The sequence below is a fragment of the Heloderma suspectum genome, chromosome 4 (genome assembly GCF_057233095.1).
Source record: "Heloderma suspectum isolate Gila_16-S chromosome 4, 16-S_ref, whole genome shotgun sequence".
In the NCBI taxonomy this organism is placed as follows: domain Eukaryota; kingdom Metazoa; phylum Chordata; class Lepidosauria; order Squamata; family Helodermatidae; genus Heloderma; species Heloderma suspectum.
The window spans coordinates 163704009-163724363 of NC_139461.1; the positions used below are offsets into that span (position 1 = coordinate 163704009).

General features: G+C 44.0%; 1 protein-coding gene across 1 annotated transcript in view; it reads left to right on the forward strand.

The window, feature by feature from the left end:
• The window catches only part of ADCY10 (adenylate cyclase 10), a 170279-nt gene that overhangs the window by 130315 nt on the left and 19609 nt on the right, over positions 1-20355 (forward strand). The window contains exon 33 of the mRNA XM_084851606.1: positions 9606-9721. Within this exon, the coding sequence (XP_084707732.1) occupies positions 9606-9721 (116 nt within the window). The remainder of the gene's footprint in view (positions 1-9605; positions 9722-20355) is intronic.

Sequence of the window (20355 nt, forward strand, 5' to 3'; positions counted from 1 at the left end):
ACTGGAGAAGGAAATGGCAACCCACTCCAGTATTCTTGCCAAGAAAACCCCATGGAACGTATCACAAGGCTAAAAGAGATGACGCCGGAAGATGAGCCCCTCAGGTCGGAAGGTGTCCAATATGCTACTGGGGAAAAGCAGAGGGTATTTCCAAGTAGCGCCAGAAAGAGTGAAGCGGCTGGGCCAAACCTGAAAGGACACTCAGCTGTGGATGTGTCTGGTGGTGAAAAGAAAATCCGATGCTGTAAAGAACAATATTGTTTAGGAACCTGGAATGTCAGATCAATGAATCAAGGTAAGCTGGAGGTGGTCAAACATGAGATGGCAAGATTGAACATCGACATCTTGGGAATCAGCGAACTAAAATGGACAGGCATGGGCGAATTTAATTCAGGTGACCATCATATCTACTATTGTGGGCAAGAATCCCTTAGAAGAAATGGAGTAGCACTCATAGTCAACAAAAGGGTGGGAAAAGCAGTACTGGGGTACAATCTTAAAAATGATAGAATGATCTCAGTACGAATCCAAGGCAAACCATTCAACATCACAGTAATTCAGTAATTACCTGGGGAGGTGGTGGGCTCTCCCACACTGGAGGCCTTTAAGACGAGGCTGGACAGCCATTTGTCAGGGATGCTCTGACTTGGATTCCTGCATTGAGCAGGGGGTTGGACTCGATGGCCTTGTAGGCCCCTTCCAACCCTACTATTCTATGATTCTATGATTCTAAGTCTATGCCCCAACCACTGAGGCCGAAGAAGCTGAGGTTGATCGGTTCTATGAAGACCTACAACACCTTCTAGAACTAACACCGAAAAAAGATGTCCTCTTCATCATAGGGGATTGGAATGCTAAAGTAGGAAGTCAAGAAATCACCGGGATAACAGGCAGGCATGGCCTTGGTGTACAAAATGAAGCAGGACAAAAGCTAATAGAGTTTTGCCAAGAGAACATGCTGATCATAGCAAACACTCTTTTCCAACAGCACAAGAGGCAACTCTACACATGGACGTCACCAGATGGTCAATATCGAAATCAGATTGATTATGTCCTTTGCAGCCAAAGATGGAGAAGCTCCATACAGTCAGTAAAAACAAGACCTGGAGCTGACTGTGGCTCAGATCATGAGCTGCTTCTTGCAAAATTTCGGCTTAAATTGAAGAACGTCGGGAAAACCACTAAACCGTTCAGGTATGACCTAAATCATATCCCTTATGAATGTACAGTGGAGGTGAGGAATAGATTTCAGGGATTAGATCTGATAGACAGAGTGCCTGAGGAACTATGGACGGAGGTCCGTAACATTGTTCAGGAGGCAGCAACGAAATCCATCCCAAAGAAAAAGAAATGCAAGAAAGCCAAGTGGCTGTCTGATGAGGCTTTACAAGTAGCTCACGAAAGAAGGGAAGCGAAAAGCAAGGGAGAAAGGGGAAGATATACCCAACTGAATGCAGAGTTCCAGAGAATAGCAAGGAGAGACAAGAAGGCCTTCTTAAATGAACAATGCAAAGAAATCGAGGAAAACAACAGAATGGGAAAGACTAGAGATCTCTTCAAGAAAATCGTAGATCTCAAGGGAACGTTTTGTGCAAAGACGGGCATGATAAAGGACAAAGAAGGCAGGGACCTAACAGAAGCAGATGAGATTAAGAAGAGGTGGCAAGAATACACAGAAGAACTATACAGGAAAGATCTGAATGTCCCTGATAGCCATGATAGTGCGGTCACTGAACTTGAGCCGGACATCCTAGAGAGTGAAGTCAAGTGGGCCTTAGGAAGCATTAGTAACAACAAAGCTAGCGGAGATGACAATATTCCAGCCAAGCTATTTAAGATCCTAAAAGATGAAGCTGTTAAAGTGCTGCATTCAATATGTCAACAAATCTGGAACACTCAACAGTGGCCACAAGACTGGAAAAGGTCAGTTTACATTCCAATTCCAAAGAAGGGCAACGCCAAAGAGTGTTCAAACTACCGCACCATTGCGCTCATTTCACATGCCAGCAAGGTGATGCTCAAAATCCTACAAGCTAGGCTTCAGCAGTATGCGAACCGAGAACTACCGGAAGTACAAGCTGGGTTTCGAAGAGGCAGAGGAACTAGAGATCAAATCGCCAACATTCGCTGCATCATGGAGAAAGCAAGAGAATTCCAGAAAAACGTCTATTTCTGCTTCATTGACTACGCTAAAGCCTTTGATTGTGTGGATCACAACAAACTGTGGCAAATTCTTAAAGTGATGGGAGTACCAGATCACCTTACCTGTCTCCTGAGAAACCTGTACGAGGGTCAAGAAGCAACAGTAAGAACCAGACATGGAACAACCGATTGGTTCAAAATTGGGAAAGGAGTACGACAAGGCTGCATATTGTCACCCTGCTTATTTAACTTATATGCAGAGTACATCATGAGAAATGCCGGGTTGGATGAATCAGAGGTCGGAATTAAGATTGCTGGGAGAATTATCAACAACCTCCGATATGCAGACGATACCACCCTAATGGCAGAAAGCGAAGAGGATCGAAAGAGCCTCTTGTTGAGGGTGAAAGAGGAGAGTGCAAAAGCTGGTTTGAAACTCAACATTAAAAAAACTAAGATCATGGCATCTGGCCCCATCACTTCCTGGCATATAGAAGGGGAAGAAATGGAAGCAGTGACAGATTTTACTTTCTTGGGCTCCAAGATCACCACAGACGGTGACTGTAGCCATGAAATTAAAAGACGCTTGCTCCTTGGGAGGAAAGCTATGGCCAACCTAGACAGCATAGTAAGAAGCAGAGACATCACCTTGCCGACAAAGGTCCGTCTAATCAAAGCTATGGTTTTCCCAGTAGTAATGTATGGCTGTGAGAGCTGGACTATAAGGAAGGCTGAGCGCCGAAGAATTGATGCTTTCGAACTGTGGTGCTGTCGAAGACTCTTACGAGTCCCCTGGACTGCAAGGAGGTCAAATCAGTCCATCCTAAAGGAAATCAACCCTGAGTGCTCATTGGAAGGACAGATACTGAAGCTGAAGCTCCAATATTTTGGCCACCTAATGCGAAGAGAAAACTCTCTGGAAAAGACCCTGATGCTGGGAAGGACTGAAAGCAAAAGGAGAAGGGGACGGCAGAGGATGAGATGGCTAGATAGCATCACTGATGCAATGAATATGAACTTGAGCACGCTCCGGGAGAGAGCGCAGGACAGGAAGGCCTGGCGTGCTATGGTCCATGGGGTCACGAAGAGTCGGACACGACTGAACGACTGAACAACAACAACAATAAGCTCTAGGCATAATCAGCTGCTTTTAATTCACCCTGGGGGCAACTATGGCCACGCTTCTTCTTTATAAATGTTTTTTCTCTTTGCCTTTTGTCTCCTCTTTCTTCTCCCCCCCTTCTCTATCTGTCTGTGACTTTCTCTATTTCTCTGTCTTTTCTACTTGTCTCTGTCTTTCTCTACTTGTCTTTGTCTTTTCTCTTGTCATCCATTGGGAACCACACTCAGTATCATTTGGACTTGCAACTAACACTAATCTGCAAATATCACATATATTTTATGATATCTAAGAAATCATAAAATATACACAACAAACTTTTTTTGCAATTTAACACAATTAATGGAAAACACTTTTTGCATGGTAAGGCATGATGGAGCAGATCCAGCAATTATACTGCTCCTCTGGCTGCATGCTCAGGGCTCATTAAAATCAAGGGATGGGCATACTCACACACGCAAAGAGTTCTAGGTCACCATTTTTGCATCAGCAACTCTATGCTGCATGAGTTCTAGCAGAAGGAAATCTAAAAGTCATAGATCAAACTCAGCCTGTTGTGCACTGAGCTGACTACAACACAGACACACAGTCTACAGCAATGAGAGTTCAAGTTTATGAAAAGCCTCACAGCACTGTGAAAAGGGGGGGAGGCTCTCGGGGCTATCTATCACTAGACAAGCTAGCCAGGGATTTACAATATCACCCCCCCCCCTCTTTTCTTCTCTTCCCCTTCAACTTGGTACACGAAAGCAAAGTGCTGAAACTCAGGACGCTGGGGGGTGATGGGCATCGCCTTATACTTGCATTTTTCAGGCAGCTATTAATCTTCTTCGGGGAGGCGGTGGGGTGATTTGCAGGACTTCAAAGGCAAGCTTCACAGTTTGTTTGTATTTGTAAATCCCAAGCTTAAAACAGGACACGATGAGGTACAGGGCAGCCAAATCTTTGCTTTGGCACGGGCAACAAATAACTCGGGTCAGCTTTCTTCGCTGGGGTCTCAAACAGGAAAACAGTCTTAATTTAAAGTTGTAACATTACTGACAGCGTCAGCTAGCCAGCTACACAGATTTCACTGTTTTTTAAGACAGTTACTCTAATATCTTCTTTTCTTCTTAATCAGGTTGGGTCTCCCAGCTTACACAGTTTATTGCAGCTTCCAGGAGCATGGTAGTAGCGTGATTTTGGCTTGGCCAGGAACATGCTGTCTGGTTTCTCGGGCTCTTCAGCACACACACTCAGGCAGTCTAACACTGGACACTTAAATTAGTGAGATTTCTTCATTGCAGGGAATCCCACGGCAAAAGCTTAATGGTTACGCTCTTCAGAAATCATATAGCTGATGGTCTACAGGCTCTATGAAATTCTAGGACAGTTCAAAGCTAAACACGGCTACCTTGACAGAGATCTTCATCGTGGTCTTTCCGCTTTATTCTGCCTTGGGACAGTCTTATGGCACACTTTCTACTCGAAGAGGGGTCTAGCCTGTGCCCTGGGGGCTGATTCTTCACCTTTATTTTCTATTTTGCACCTTCATCTTCTGGGTCTTCATTTTCAGTTTCCATTTCTTAGGGATTTCATCTCAATTAGGCGAGGTGATGATGTTGCACAACTCAGAACGTTGTGGGCAATTCTCCTGCCCCCCCCTCCTGGCGCACTAGGGTAACGGCTACTTCTTCAGCCTCACACTCCCACGCGTCGTTAAAAGCCAGGCTGTCCTTCAACAATTCTCTAATTAACAGCCCCAGATCTTGTTCTTTTTTTTCTCTCAGCTCGACCTTGAGCTTTTTGCTGTTTCCTCTCTCTATTCTGAATCCTTTAAAAAAAAATCTTTTTCCTTTTTTTTTTTAACATACAAGTCTTGCTTCTCCCACCTCCCATAGCCTCCCACTTAAGATGAAGACGGACACAAAGAGGGAAGGGGATTGGTCAGCGAGTAAGGGGTCTCACTGACCGGCACAAGAGGAATTTTTACACCACGCACTTTGCTACTGGCCTGGGTACCCGGACAGTCAACGGTATGCAACAGAAACCGCAGTAGCCACTCACACAATCATCAATTTCACCACTTCATTTATATGTCCCTGCCACCCACTTTCCCACTTTTCCACTAGAGCGAAGCAGTTTCCTCAGCGCCTTGCTGAGTATTAGTGCCTGCTCGGGGGAGTGATCAAGTCCCCCCTCCACCCCCAATCGGGTGGGTCACCTTTTGTATACGTATACTAACACTGACCTTTTTCATAAGGCGGGGCCCTCTTTTTTTCTGCCCAGTGGCCTTTCTCCTAAAGGCGGGGCCCTCTTTTTACTCCATTTACTTGCCTTTTTCCTGAAGGCTTCCAGTGTGGGTTTCAACTCAATTGCAGGTGCAGTATGGGCAGGGCTCAAGTTCCTTCCTCCGCTTCCCAAGGTTCTCTTGCCGCTCGCTGCCGTTTGGGCAGTCCCGGTGCAGGCTTTCTCCCGTTCACCCAAGAAAAAGGTTGGTGGTGCCAAGAAAGGGAGGCGTGCGCCGAGCCCTCCCTCCCTCCCAGTGCGGCGATTGAGAGCAGGCAACTGCCACCTCTCTGTCTCAGCACCTGCCACAATCCGAGTCACGGCACCATTTATGTTGCAGAACTCAGAGTCAGAGAGACCACGGAGTGAAGGAAAAAGAGTTCTTCTTTATTTAACACGCGGGCTTAAGGCTGGAATCACTTCCAAAGAGCCAAAAGTCCCAATTTACATCAGCACATTGTTTTTATAGATATTGTGACACATAGGAAACGGCTCCTCCTCTCCCTCCCGTGTGGGGTTGCAGTCCTCAACATTTCTTCTCCTAGCACCATTGTTTATAATACAAGAAATGGGTTATAGGGTAGCCATGATAAGCAGAGAACAGTAGAGAACAGCAGAGAACATGATATACATATCACTATGACCTTAGCCTTTGTTGACATGATAAGAAATTCCTGTGTCTCGTCAGCTTACAAACATATATTTCAGAGAGCAAGAGCTCAGCAAGAACATGAAGCATGAGACTGCATGAGGCTACTTAGTCTGACCCCCGATATGGCTGCTACACTAGCTAGACCTCTTGAGTCTCATGGTTTCTCCTCACTAGCTGCAAATGCATCCTCAAACCCACATAATATTCTCCCGTGGCTGTGCACTGCAGTGGGAGTCTGATAGTGATGGGCAAGCAAACTTCCCAGAAACATTGCCTGCCATAACTATTAATTATTAGCAGTAGAATAGGAGCTGTGGTTCACAACATTATGTATTCATTTATTTATTGAAATTAATTAATTATATTATTTTGTATTTATTATTTATTTATTATTATACATTCCTATGAATTTATTTAAAACATTTATAGCAAAATGTTATCAGGGTGGCTTACATGTCACACAATAAAATAGTAAACAATTAAAAACATCTAGCGGTAGTAGTAATAACCGCCCAGAGAGCTTCGGCTATTGTACAAACAAACAAACAAATAAAATAAAATAATTTCAGGAGGAGCTAAAACCCAATCTAAAAATCATTACACGCATGGGGGAAAAGATAACCTTGCACAGGGTATTAAGTTGTCCCCTGGTAACTGTTCTGGAGTCTGGACCAGATGAAGTTTCTGAACCATCTTTCAAGATCATCCCATCGCGATGGTGGTGACTTTGTTTGAGCTATCTGTTCAGTACTTTGAGGGCATTTAGTTGCCTGTTTAACCCCTGTAGCCGATTATAACACTTCTAAACAAAGTGTACACCTAAGACTGTTTTGAGCTGCAATCCAGGTTTTGTACTACCAAGAATTAGTACAGGAAAATCTTTTTTGATCCCTTTATTATTTGTATTAGAAATATACTTGCAACATCATATTAAAATATAACTTGCATAAAATGACATGAAACATTTCTCATTGGTAAAGATTAGCATTGCTAAAGATCCTTTAATCTTAATAGCTTAACAAGAAATAGAATTTCTTAAACATTTCTTGTCCTTAGACTTGAAGTCTTAACATTTTAAAAAGGAGAGATCTCATTCGAAGTACTAAATTCTCTGTTCAATACTGAATAGGCTCTTCAGCTGACAAGGACACAAGCCTGGTGAGCATCTAATAAGCTCCCACATTCTAAAAACAGCACATATTTATACTTGGTTTGTGTATGTGTAGCAATTACCTCATAGCTAATATTATCTGCTGTCTCATAAATTAGGGCACACAGTCTTAATTATCTCATTATGACAATGAGATAATTATGAACATACAAAATTAAAAAATACTCTTTTGTAAGATAAGATAAATTCTGAATTATATCTTTGAGAAGATTACTCCTTACTCAAAATTTGCCAATTAAGTCTGTAAATGTTTCTAAACGTTTGTATATCAAGCTTTTTGATGTGTATACCTTACACAATATTTTTGCTCATTAATTGCTAAGCGAAAACTTTTAAGTTCACTTTTGACTTGATGATGGTGATGACGATGATTTATCATGATAGAAGATCAGTGCATGGCACTTTTGACCTGGAATAATGCAGTCTCACACCTGTTCAGTGTTCAAATAATTTTTAATTTTTTAAACATACAGATAAAAGCAAACATCAAGTAAATCTAATAATATGCATACCAAAAGACCAGGCTTTTTCATTGGACAAAATGATAAGCTATGAAGCTGGCTGGTTTCTTATTTCCTACCACAGTCCTGAGGTTCAGGCATGGCTGGCGCTGCATTCTTCCATCTCATTAAGCTGTGTTATGATGGCTACTATATACATTTTACCGGCTGGGTTCGCACAACACGCTAACCCAAGATGGTTTATTTTCCAGAAGCCATGATGGGTTAGTGTGTTGTCTGTGGGATTCCCCTCCCCCCAAATGGGTTATTTCCCCAAATAAGCCACCCTCAGAACCCACGCTCTGCAGTAGGGGTTATTTTACATATGGTGGATTAGTGTGTTGTCTGTCATGCCAGTGTAGGTTATGGAGATCGCCTACATAGCTGCTCGGCAAGAGCGGCCAAAAATGTTGCTGCTGCTCTGCTCCTCTCTATTCCCACTTTACAGTGGGGAAGCTGGGATACCTGCCCAGCTGGGTGGGAAGACTACAGGAGGAGGGGGGGTCGGGGGTGAAATAAACTATTCTGTGTAGCTTGTTAGCCTGATCATCTGAAGGGAGCACCGGAGGTTGTTTGCACAACCACCTACCCAGCATAGCTTGCCACCCACCATGGCTTAGCGTGATGTGTGAACCCAGCCACAGAATGAGGTGGTGAGACTGAGAAGGAATGGCTTGTGCCCTCAAAACTGAGCTGAAATCTAAATGATGGGGCTCAGGATTCAAGTCCAGCGGGCTGCCCAGTAGCCTGTCTGGCTTTCTTAACCATGAAGAGCAGCTCCAGACTTTACACAGCAAAACAAATTGCTGAAAGGTACACTGACATTACTGCAAGGAGGTCAGATCAGTCAATCCTAAAGGAAATCAACCCTGAGTGCTCATTGGAAGGACAGATACTGAAGCTCAAATATTTTGGCCACCTAATGTGAAGAGAAAACTCTCTGGAAAAGACCCTGATGCTGGGAAGGACTGAAAGCAAAAGGAGAAGGGGACGGCAGAGGATGAGATGGCTAGATAGCATCACTGATGCAATGAATATGGACTTGAGCACGCTCTGGGAGAGAGCGCAGGAGAGGAAGGCCTGGTGTGCTATGGTCCATGGGGTCACGAAGAGTCGGACACGACTGAACAACAACAACACCGACATTAACTGCTATGGTACACCCATGTCTGTTGTACCAAGCATGTAAAGAGTAAAGGACATGCATAACTCTTTAAACACCATGTAAACAATCTATAGTGAAAATATATAGGATCATAGGCAGCTGCCTTAGACTGAGTCAAACCCAGTACTGTTGACACTGACTGCCAGCAGCTCTTTTGGGCTTCAAGTAGGTATTTTTCCAGCCCTACCTGGAGATGCCAGGGATTGAACCTGGGACCTTTTGCATGCAGAGCAGGTGCTCTGCCACTGACCTCTTAGCTACACATTCAAACCACTTTCACAGGTGAGGTTCAGATTGCCTTTCAGCTCCTCACAGGCCAAACCTGTAAATAGCATCGCAAGGAGAGAAATAAGAGAAAGAGCCTTTTGTAACGTGAATGAACACTCTGGCCAACATTCTCACCACAAACCAATTTAGGCAAAAACTGGTTTGGAAGGTCCCTGACGTACATAGCTGCATTGCTGTCATATTCGGGCACATGCATAACAAACCAGGTTTTCACAACAAATCAAGCCAACCCTTTTGAGAACTAACCCAATCACAACTGTTTAAAGGTAAACTTTTATTATTTATTTGCTTCTCCCTAGATACCAGGATTCTGTGCAAGTGCTGAGTTGGCTGGAGGAGCTCTTCATTCGAAACGATAATGTCATTGGACAAGCCTGCTTCATTTCTGGCTGCCTGAATCTCATGCTTTATGCTGGTAAGTCCTAGTGCTTTCTACAGGGTGCCTGTTATGTGAGTTTGAAACAAGAAATAAGTATTTATTTAAGGGTGCAAGCCTATGGCTGCTAGTCAGCAGCTAGATGGCCATAGGATAGGTCGGTTCCCGGAGAACTGACCCTCACTCCCCCTGTGCTGCCTCGTAGGCAGCGCAGATCAGCCCTGTGCTCCATGCTTGTAACAGCAGTGCAGAGCAGTAGAAACTCGGCATTCCTGGGGATGTGCCAGGGCGGGGAGGTTGAAAATGCCAGTACATAGGATGTGTCGTCCGGCCGCTGCTTCCTTCGCTCCAAGGTCCCACAGCTAGACAGCCAAAATTGGCTGTCCAGCTGCAAAAACCGGGTGGAGGGAGCAAGGAGGAGATCCGCTCCTCACCACTCTCCCACGCTGCACTGGCCAGGTGGTCGCCCCTGGGGTCAGAGGTGACCGTCGATCCACATAGGGTTGCTCCCTAAAATATATATACATGAACTTCCAACAAAAGATCTCAAGGTAGTTTAAATATAAAAGAGTAGACAATAAAAAAAGAAAGAAACTGGAAAACATGGTATCAAAGTTTGCAATTATAAGATGAGTAAGGAAAGAAGGCAAAGATTTGCACTGAAGGACATGTTATCAAGTTGCATATTGAGTTCAATGGAACTTACTCTCAGGAAAGGTGGTATCGGATTGCAGCTTTAATTACTTATTTATTTGTTTGTTTGTTTTTATAGATGGCTTGGCTATATCTAAAAAGACATCTCAAAGCAGTTTCAGCATAAAGAATTAAAATAGAAAACATCCACAGTTAAAACATTTAAAAACAGAAAATACAAACATCTGTTAAAAACATTTAACATCGAATGATATAATCCTCAAGTAAAACACTTAAAATCAGAGAACTAACTGGTGCCTAAAACATGCCTCATACGGCAGCTGCTGTGCCTCCCAAGGAGGAGGGCTTTCCACCACCAGCAAGTGAGGGCTAGGGATGCTGGGGGTGGAGCCCCACCTCTGAATCTCCCCCCAGTCGCCCAGGCATTTGCCTATTGGTGAAACTAGAGCGTGCCCTGGTGCTTGATTGCCCCTGTGTGTCTGTCTGTCTTGGTGCCTCCTACCCTCAGTGCTGCTTAGCTGAGCACTGTAGAACAAGGGGAACATTCTGAGCATTCCTGGTAGGTTCGCATGCCCAGACCCTTCCCCTACAGTGACTTTATTGAGATTGAAAGGCAGTGAGGGAGTTTGCTGAGAGGACTGCTCCTTCTCACTCACATATTTGGTCCTGATGTTTCTATGAAGCCAATCAGAGCCATAAAATTACAGTAAAATGCAGTGGTGATGATGGGCATCCCTGACCAATTCAGTTTTTGCATTGTCCCACATGGCATGCCTGAGAGTGGCTGGCCAGCACAGTAGTTTCATTTTCTTGGCTCCCTCAGAAGCCAGTGTGATCAGCACAAGGTATGGAGCCTTTCTGCACAAAGCATTTATTGTGTGCTCGTGATTCCTCACTCCTGGTAGCTCTTGGGTCCTTTACACAACGTCCTCTTCCTCCAGAGCCTCTCCTGGGCTTTGCAACCATTTTAGCACCATGAAACCTTCTGTGTATTTGCACAAAACTGCTATATCACAGCATCACCTAGTGGTTGTATAATGGAACATATAGAAAGGCAGAACAAGACCCCCCCCCGGGGGGGGGACACATGTAAAGGAGTACATGTCAGGAGTACATACTTAATCCCACAAAGAATCCAGAAACAGAAGCCTTGGTAAAGTTGTGGGTTAAAAGCTTCATGTTGAAAAGCCCATGTTCTAGTTCATGTTGGTTGCTTTGCTTGTCAGGATGGTGGTGGTCACTAGTTCTTAATTTAAATCATTTGTTGTAAATAGCTCTCCTTTTTTACACTGGTGGCCTGGGTGACTGGAAACTACTGGGGGGGAGGGTGTTACTCAGCAAATTGTTAAAAAAATAAATAATTCTCCATTCCTTTTCTGGCCAGTAGGATGTGTCATGGTCAGCGGCTTAGCTGGACTTTCAAGGACCACACTAACACGGTCTACACTAGCAAAAAGCTTTATTCAGGATGGAGTATTGAGTCACTGCGATAGTTCACCTCAAACATTTGAGTGACACAGAAGTTTCAACCCAACCAATGTACGCTAAACCACATTCCTCCATGCCCTCTCCTTCTGTATTTGCTATTCATAATTGCGGTTTCTCATATAAAGCAATAATGTGTTAAAGCTTAGACGTAAGTTCATAAAGGTTACAGCGACAGATGGCAGGAAAACGCTAGCTTAACCACAAGCTCTATAGGAAGCCTGAGAAACCCACAAACTACATCCTGTTATTCTTCACCTTCTGCATTAAGCTAAGCGTTCAGTAAGTATTCTGCCTTGCATTCTTGCCCTAATCTTATTATGGCTGCTAACTTAAAATGGAGTCTCTTTGGCCAAAGCTGAATGTCCATTACAGCCATGACAGTTCCCCTGTTTGAATCCACTCTTTGGACTCACATACCTGGATTTCCATTACCTTTTGTTTTTTCTTTCTTTTTTAATTATTTTTTTTTAAAAGAAAAACAAAACACAACAACAACAACAGAAACAGAAACACAACAACAATACACATACATTAAAATATCTCTTAAGATTGTAAGATATCTACCTTTGGCTCCCCTTACACAACAAATGCTTATTATTCTTATTATTCTTATTCTTATGCTTATGCTTATTCTTATTCTCTAGTTCTTGTCTTAGTTGTATATCATACATTGAGTTCACAGACATTATCCCTTTTTCCTAATTTTAACAACAACAGAAGAAAGAGAATCAACCATCTCAAAGTTCAAAATCCACATACATAGATATCATTTTTCTCTATTACTTGTACAAATTCTATAAAAGGTTTCCAATCTAACATAAATTTAGTTGTTGACCTTTCTTTAATTATAATAGTAAGTTTTGCCATCTCTGCCAGTTCCATGATTTTCATGATCCACTCGCTCACCGTTGGTATTGTTCCATTCTTCCACTTTTGTGCATATAATAACTTTGCAGCCATTGTCATGTAGAGAAAGAGGGTTCCCCCCTTCTCTTTTACATGTTTATCTGTTAGTCCCAATAAAAAAAGTTTCTGGCTTTAGTTCTATAGTAGTCTTTAATATTCTTTGAGCTAAAGACTGTATTCGTTTCCAAAATGTTTTAGCTTTTGTACAAGTCCACCATAAATGATAAAACGTTCCCTCTTGGTCTTCACATTTCCAACATTTTCCAGAAACACCTTTATACATTTTAGACAATTTAAACGGTGACATATACTGTACCATCTATACATCATCTTATAAAAATTCTCTTTAAGACTTGTACATAAAGAAAATTTTAAATCTTTTCCCCACGTACTTTCCCACTCTTCCATTGATATATTATGACCAACATTTTGTGCCCATTTTATCATACAATCTTTTACTTGTTCATCCTCTGTCTCATACCTTAACAGTAATTTATACAGTTTAGCAATAACATGTTCATCATTTGTACACAGTACTGTTTCAAACTCAGACTCTGTTTGTTCAAATCCACCATTTTTCTCATCTATTTTAAACCTTTAATTTGCAAATATGAAAACCGCTGACAGACATGACCTTCTTCCAATAAGCTTTCCCTTGATTTTAACTTGTATTCCCCTTGTGACAGTTCCAGTAAATCATTATATCTTATCCATTTATGCGTACTATCAAATTCTCTTCTATGCATTGCTTCTTATGAAGATATCCAACGTGGTATTTTTTGATAGAACCTTAATTTATATTTATTCCAAATTCTTAATACAGCCCTTCTTATATAGTGATGATTAAAATCTACATTCACTTTTGTTTTATCGTACCACAAATAACCATGCCACCCGTATCTTAATTCATGTCCTTCTAGTTCTAAAAGTCTTCTGTTTTTCAACATCACCCATTCCTTCATCCACATCAAGCAGCAGGCAGAAAAATAGGGTTTAATAGGTTTTAAAATCTGGTAATCAATTTCCATTAGCTTTTGGATTTCATCTTTCTATTCTTGTTCAGTCTAACTCCCTCATGATCATGATGTTCATCTCCTTTGCAGAAATGGTTTTTTCTGCCCCCTTTGATCTTTTCACAACACAAAACACATGCTATACACAACTGGAACCCAACAAACAGGAGTAGCAACAACAGGAACCCAACCAGGATCTATTTTACAAGAGGCTGGAGCCAGCTCAGACAGTCAGGTAACCAAGCCAAGCCATTCTTCTGCTTGACCAGAATCCCTGGGAATGTGTGTTATCTCCAGTCTTTTTTGCAGCATGCTGTAGGGCATTACTAATGTGGGAATTTACCACTTCTAAGGAGTTGTTCACAAACACACAACATTCATCTCCAATCACAAAGGGTATTGACTCCATAGCAGAATAACTAATTAAATTCATCTTACTCACAGGGTTGGTAACATTTTCTAATGTAAAAAGGTTCTGAACCTATATGCACACTCGGTGCCATTTAGGTGTATTTCTCCTTGTCGTCCCCCCACCCCACCGCCCCTAGAAAATGATCCATTGACAATAATTCTTTCTTATAAACGTATTCTTTTTCTCACTTCGCAACACCAAACCTCCATTTGGGCGACAATGGCCAGATATTCACCTATGTGATTGTACCCAGCCTGGGCCCATGTGCAATTTGCAGTGATCGTGGTGTGATCAATTGGCCCATAGGGAATAGGAATCATCAGCACATCCTGCTTGCTAGTATGTGGCGCACGTGAGCATACCCCATAACTCTGTTGTTCTGTCAAATTGGCCACTCTTTGCATGCATTGGATGGCCAGGCTCCCATCATAGGAAAGAGGGGGGGCCCATAGGAACACGGACACAGCTCTTGTTATAAGCCAAACCATTATTCTGCTTGGGCTTGCCTGTTTTGTTCTTTGTAGAGCCACCACAGTACTAGGACCAATAAGCAAGATATGGCAGAATCATCTAACCCTGAAGCTGGTTTTCTAGGGGCTTCCGTACATGGTTTTTTTTTCCTAATAGTCTCAAATTTTAGAAGCTTCAGTGAAGGAAATAAATGCACAGCAACAGCAATTATGCAGCAGTATTTTCTGCTTGGCTCTCTTCGAGATTTTGTTCTCACTCTCTTCACTCAGACAATTTGAAAACCATACAAGTGGTCTGAATATCCCGCTCTGGAGGAAGAACAAAACCACACACGCAAGCGCCAGCTGCTCTTGTTGCTGAGGGCTCATCGGTCTTGGGACAGCTGTCTGTTTCTGGCAGTCATCTATTTCCGGGCCTTTCACCTTAACTGCTGCCTGGGTCACCAGTTGCACCTCATCTGGGCTGGTCCATTTGGGCAGCAGGGCATTCTTCTGCTGGAAGGCCTTGAGTTGACATACATCTGCTCTCCTAGTAACAACGAGTGGTTTGGGGCCGTCATGAGCAGGCTGGCTCAAATCTACTTTAACTTAGGGATGGCGGAGAAATCCGCCACAGACTCCAATGAGGCTGGATTCTTTAGAATCCAGCCCCGCGGAGTCCGTGGCGGAATGGACTGCTCCCCCTCCGCCACCCTGCAAACTAAGGTCGGGACGGACCCTACCTGGCGCCGGTGGGTCCGGGTCTGTCCTCTCTGTTCTGCCACTGTCCACTGCTGGGCTGCGGACGCAAATGGCATCCGGCGTAGCATACGTGAATATTTATATAGCCAATCATGGCAAAGGACAGGGACGCAAATGGCGTCCCATACACCAGACGCCATTTGCGGCAGCAGCCCAGCAGCGGACAGAAGTCCGTCTGTGGATGTCCCTGGCCGGCGGCTCCATGGACTTGCTGCGGAGTGGAACCGGCCAGGGAGGATTCTGGGGGGAGGGATGGATCGCCTCCCCCCCGCAGTGGACCTTGGAGCAGACTGGTAAGTGGGGTTCGTACACTCCTACTTTAACCTGTTGAATCAAATGCTGAAAACTTTTGATTAGAGCTTTGCAATATTCCTGCATCTGGTTATCAAGATGGTCTAGACTGCATGCCACTGGGGGCGACACTCCTGTTCTCATTGGTCTCCCTGTCAGAATTTCATGTGGGCTAAGTTCATTTCTTCCTGGGGGGGCCCTCATACTGAATGAGGCCAAGGGCTGTGTCTCTGGCCAGGGTAACTTATTTTGTTCACAGATTTTTTCTATTTTATTCAAAATGCCATTTTGCCTTTCTCTTGCCCCCCTGACTACGGGTGATAGGGGCAGTGAAAACATTGTTCAATGGCTAGACTTTTGGCTACTAGCTGAACCACTTGTCCCTTAGGCATTTGGATGGAATCCATTTACAGTGACGGAGGAGCGTGCGCCTCCCTATTTATTTATTTTATTGCATTTATATGCCGCTTTTTTTTTCCCCTCCAAGGAACCCAAGGCAGCATGTATAATCCTCCTCCTCTCCATTTTATCCTCATAACAACAACCCTCTAAGGTAGGTTGGGCTGACAGTCTGTGACTGGCCCAAAGTCACCCAGTGAGCTTTGATGGCCAAGTGAGGACTAGAACTCAGATCTCTTGACTTGCAGTCCAACACTCTAACCACCAAAACACACTGGATCTTTAATGGTTTCCTGCTGTTATGCCTCTGACAGGTTTCACACTGGGAGGCTGTAAATTCGCAAAGGGCTGTGACTCTTGGGGCATACCACACTTGCTCGATCATTTTGCCATCCCCCATTTGGCTGCGTATCTAGGCGGGCTTTCATGGTGTCATGGTCCACTGGTGGTGGGTCCTGCAGCAGAAGTAAGTGTTAACATACTTCTTCCTCTCATTCAGAACCAGAGCCAGGGTCTCACCACTGGTTATTTTGGACAGAGACATAGGGACACTCTCTCTGCATGTCTTCTACTTGTCCACACTGCAAACATTCTCTCTAAAAGATTTGAGCAGGGAGCCCAATTCCCTTTTCTCAAACCCTCTATGACTTCGTCCTCATCCCCTAACTCCTTGCCAACCTCTTCCGTGATTCCTTCTACCTCCAAACCGAGCTATTTGTTACTGTAACTGCACTACTTGTAGGCTTAAATCAGCCCTTCTAGGTCTTCTACTTCTACTTCTGCTGCTTCTGCTTCTTCTTCTTCTTCTTCTTCTTCTCTAAACAGTGTTGTACAACTTCAGTGACTTCATCTAATTTCTTTCCCCTCCACCCTATGGCTACTTCTTTCAGGGACTTTTGAATTGGGGGAGGGAGAGCAGACACAATAGTGTCCACTATTGCCCTAGGGGCAGTTACTTTTGGGTTGTATATACCAGACCATGTTTCAACTGCTTTTATAATTCAGTTTTAGAGATTTGCTGCTGTCTCTCCAGTTTTCCATTTTATGCCATGTATTTTATCCCAGTTACATGTGTCTGGGAACACCTTGTCAAATGTTGCGACTGGATTATCTAGGTGGGCTTTCACGGTGTCATGGACCACTGGTGGGTCCTGCAACCATTGTGGCTGGGTTTGCAACTTATTCCAGTCTACTGGGCTAAAAATTAAACACATTGACTGACTGACATCAGCCCAACTAGGATTTTTAACAACTCACAACACAAAATTCTTTAAATTTCTCTGGGTCTTTCCGGGGATCAGGGAACTGTGTGACTAAGTTCCTCAAATCAAATGGGGATCATGGGGCACGTAATAACATTGTATTTATCCCATCCCCAGAAGGCACTTGGTGCATAGGACATTAAAGATCCTCTGGCCTCTCTTGGTCCTGATTTGAATCAATGTAGTGGAGTCAGGAGGTGGCCTGTATGGTGCTGAGTCTGACTGACTGTTGTTGTTGTTCAGTCGTTAAGTCGTGTCTGACTGTTCGTGACCCCATGGACCACAGCACGCCAGGCCTTCCTGTCCTCTGCTCTCTCCCGGAACGTGCTCAAGTCCATATTCATTGCATCAGTGATGCTATCTAGCCATCTCATCCTCTGCTGTCCCCTTCTCCTTTTGCCTTCATTCTTTCCCAGCATCAGTGACTTTTCCAGTGACTTTTCTCTTCGCAGCTGACTGACTACAGGCATCAAAAAGAAAGTCTTCAGGAGTCTCACCATCAGTAAAATCTTGTCTAGGGGCGCTCTACTGTAACTTCTGATTAGAATCCTGAAGACTCTTAATTTCTGTTTCAAATAAGTGTTTACCAGTCTCTGCATAGCAATCGTAATATATGTCCCACTGAGGCTGATTTATTCTTGAACCTTGACCCTCTAATTGGGTCCTGAAATACACAATGATTTCTTATTTAAAACTATCAGTTGGGAACTGGAGCCTGGGGTCTCCTCTAATGTCCCTATTCCACTTGTTTAACCATTTACAAGTCTTGGGACTATAATTGCCACCAGGAACCCCATTCCTGGTGATGGCACGGGAATCCCCTTACTTTGTCCTGACCCCATCTCCTCTGTAAACAGAGACTAATACAATACCTCCTTCACCAACGCACTGCACTGGCTGTCGTTCCAGTCACTGCCTGGATTGGCCAGTGGCTTCCACTGGGAGTCTTTGCTGGTGCCAGAACACAGACAGATGAAACAAGACAAACAAACCCGTGCCTTTCCTTGCCCCCCAACCCTTTCCTGGTGGCAACTTCACCAACTTGCTATGGTCTTTCCAGAGACTACCCTGTCTTAACAAGAGACTTCTGAGCCTCAGATGGAGTTCACCATTTCAGTACTCCGTCCTGGGCAGAACTGCGTTGCCGCTGTGAATCTGGGCAAGGGACAATCTTTGTCTCTTAGGAATCTGAGCCCTTAAGGGTATTTTTCAAATGGGTTCCCTCTTTTCCCAGGATGGCTGGAGCCGGGGTCCCATGAGACCTTGGGTGGTCACTTACCCCAAATGCCAGTTCCCAGACGAGCACCTAGCTGTCAGCGGCTGGTCAGCGGCTTAGCTGGACTTTCAAGGACCACACTAATACGGTCTGCACTCGCAAAAAGCTTCATTCAAGACGGAATATCGAGTCACCGCGATGGTTCATAATCAACATATGCTAAACCACATTCCTCTGTGCCCCCCCTCCTGTATTTGCTATTCATCATTGCGGTTTCTCATATAAAGCAATAATGTGTTAAAGCTTAGACGTAAGTTCATAAAGGTTACAGCGACAGATGGCAGGAAAATGCTAGCTTAACCGCAAGCTCGATAGGAAACCTGAGAAACCCACAAACTACATCCTGTTATTCTTCACCTTCTGCATTAAGCTAAGCATTCAGTAAGTATTCTGCTAATTTCTCCCTTGCATTCTTGCCCTAATCTTATTATGGCTGCTAACTTAAAATGGAGCCTCTTTGGCCAAAGCTGAATGTCCGTTACAGCCATGACAGATGAAAAAAGCCAGTTCCATGGGGAGCAGCAGCCTCAGAGCGCCTGGAGGGCCTGGAGCTGATGCTTCCTAAGGCTTCCCTCCTCCCTCACGTTTCCTTCCAGGGAGGGGAAGTGAGGGATGACACAAGCAGGCTTTTGTTTTGGCACAAACTTAAAATATTTGCGGTCACTGGGGAGGGGGCTGAAACCTCTTCCCTCCCTCTGTGACCCTGAAGTGGCCCCCCACGGTATGTGTCTCCCCACCCTGTGTGTCTGTCTCCCCTCCCACGTCTGTGGGTCTGTATCTCCCCACCTGTGTTTGTCTCTGGGTGTGTCTGCACCCCACCCCACCCTTGTGTGTGGCTGCAGTCTTAAATACACTTCCCGAGGAGTAAGTACCATTCAGTTCAGTGACACTTAACTTCAGAGTGAAAATGCTTAGGACTGATAGAAACTGTCAATAAAGTTTCTATGGACATGGACACCAGCTCTGGCTTAGAAGCCTGAAGGCTGATGGGCAAAAGAATGGGTACCTAATTTGCTGTTGACAGCTCTGCATATTTCTCTTGGGCCCCATCCACATGGAGATGCTTTCTAAGACAATTCTATGTAAAACCGGATTTTCACCATTTCAGATTTGCTCCTTGCATGGCACACATTGCCAACTAATGTGCTGTCTTGGGGCAAACATCAGCAGTAGAAACCTTACTATTCCATGCATGTGTGGGCAAAGTCCTGCAACCAAATGACATGTCATCATCAAATTTCCTTCCTTTGTTTTTTTACATTCGTTAAGCTTGGTGAGAAAGAGTGGTGATTTTTTTCATCCCAAAAGCAACTTGCTGACTTTCTCAGGAGTAAGCCTCATTGAACAGAATGTGATTCACTTCTGGGCAGCAGCACAGTTTCAGCAGTTGTTCCTTGAGACAAAGAGAGAATCAGGAAGGCTGGGGGGTGTGGGGAGGGGAAAGGTATTGAGAGGACATCAACATTTCCTTCATTTTTTTGCCATTTGGCAAGCCTTCGGAGGGATGCTGCATGGGGAACACAAAAGCAACTTGCTGACTTTCTCAGGAGTAAGCCTCAATGAAAAATGTGATTTTTTCCATGGTTATCCATGCCAGCTCATTGTTCTTTGAGGCAAAGAAATTAAGGGCGCAATCCTATGCATGTTTAGACAGAAAAAAATCATACAATTCCCAGCATGGCCCAGCCTGTCATGCTGGCTGTGGATGCTGGGAGTTGTAGGACTTTTTTCTGTCTAAACATGCATAGGATTGTGCCCTAA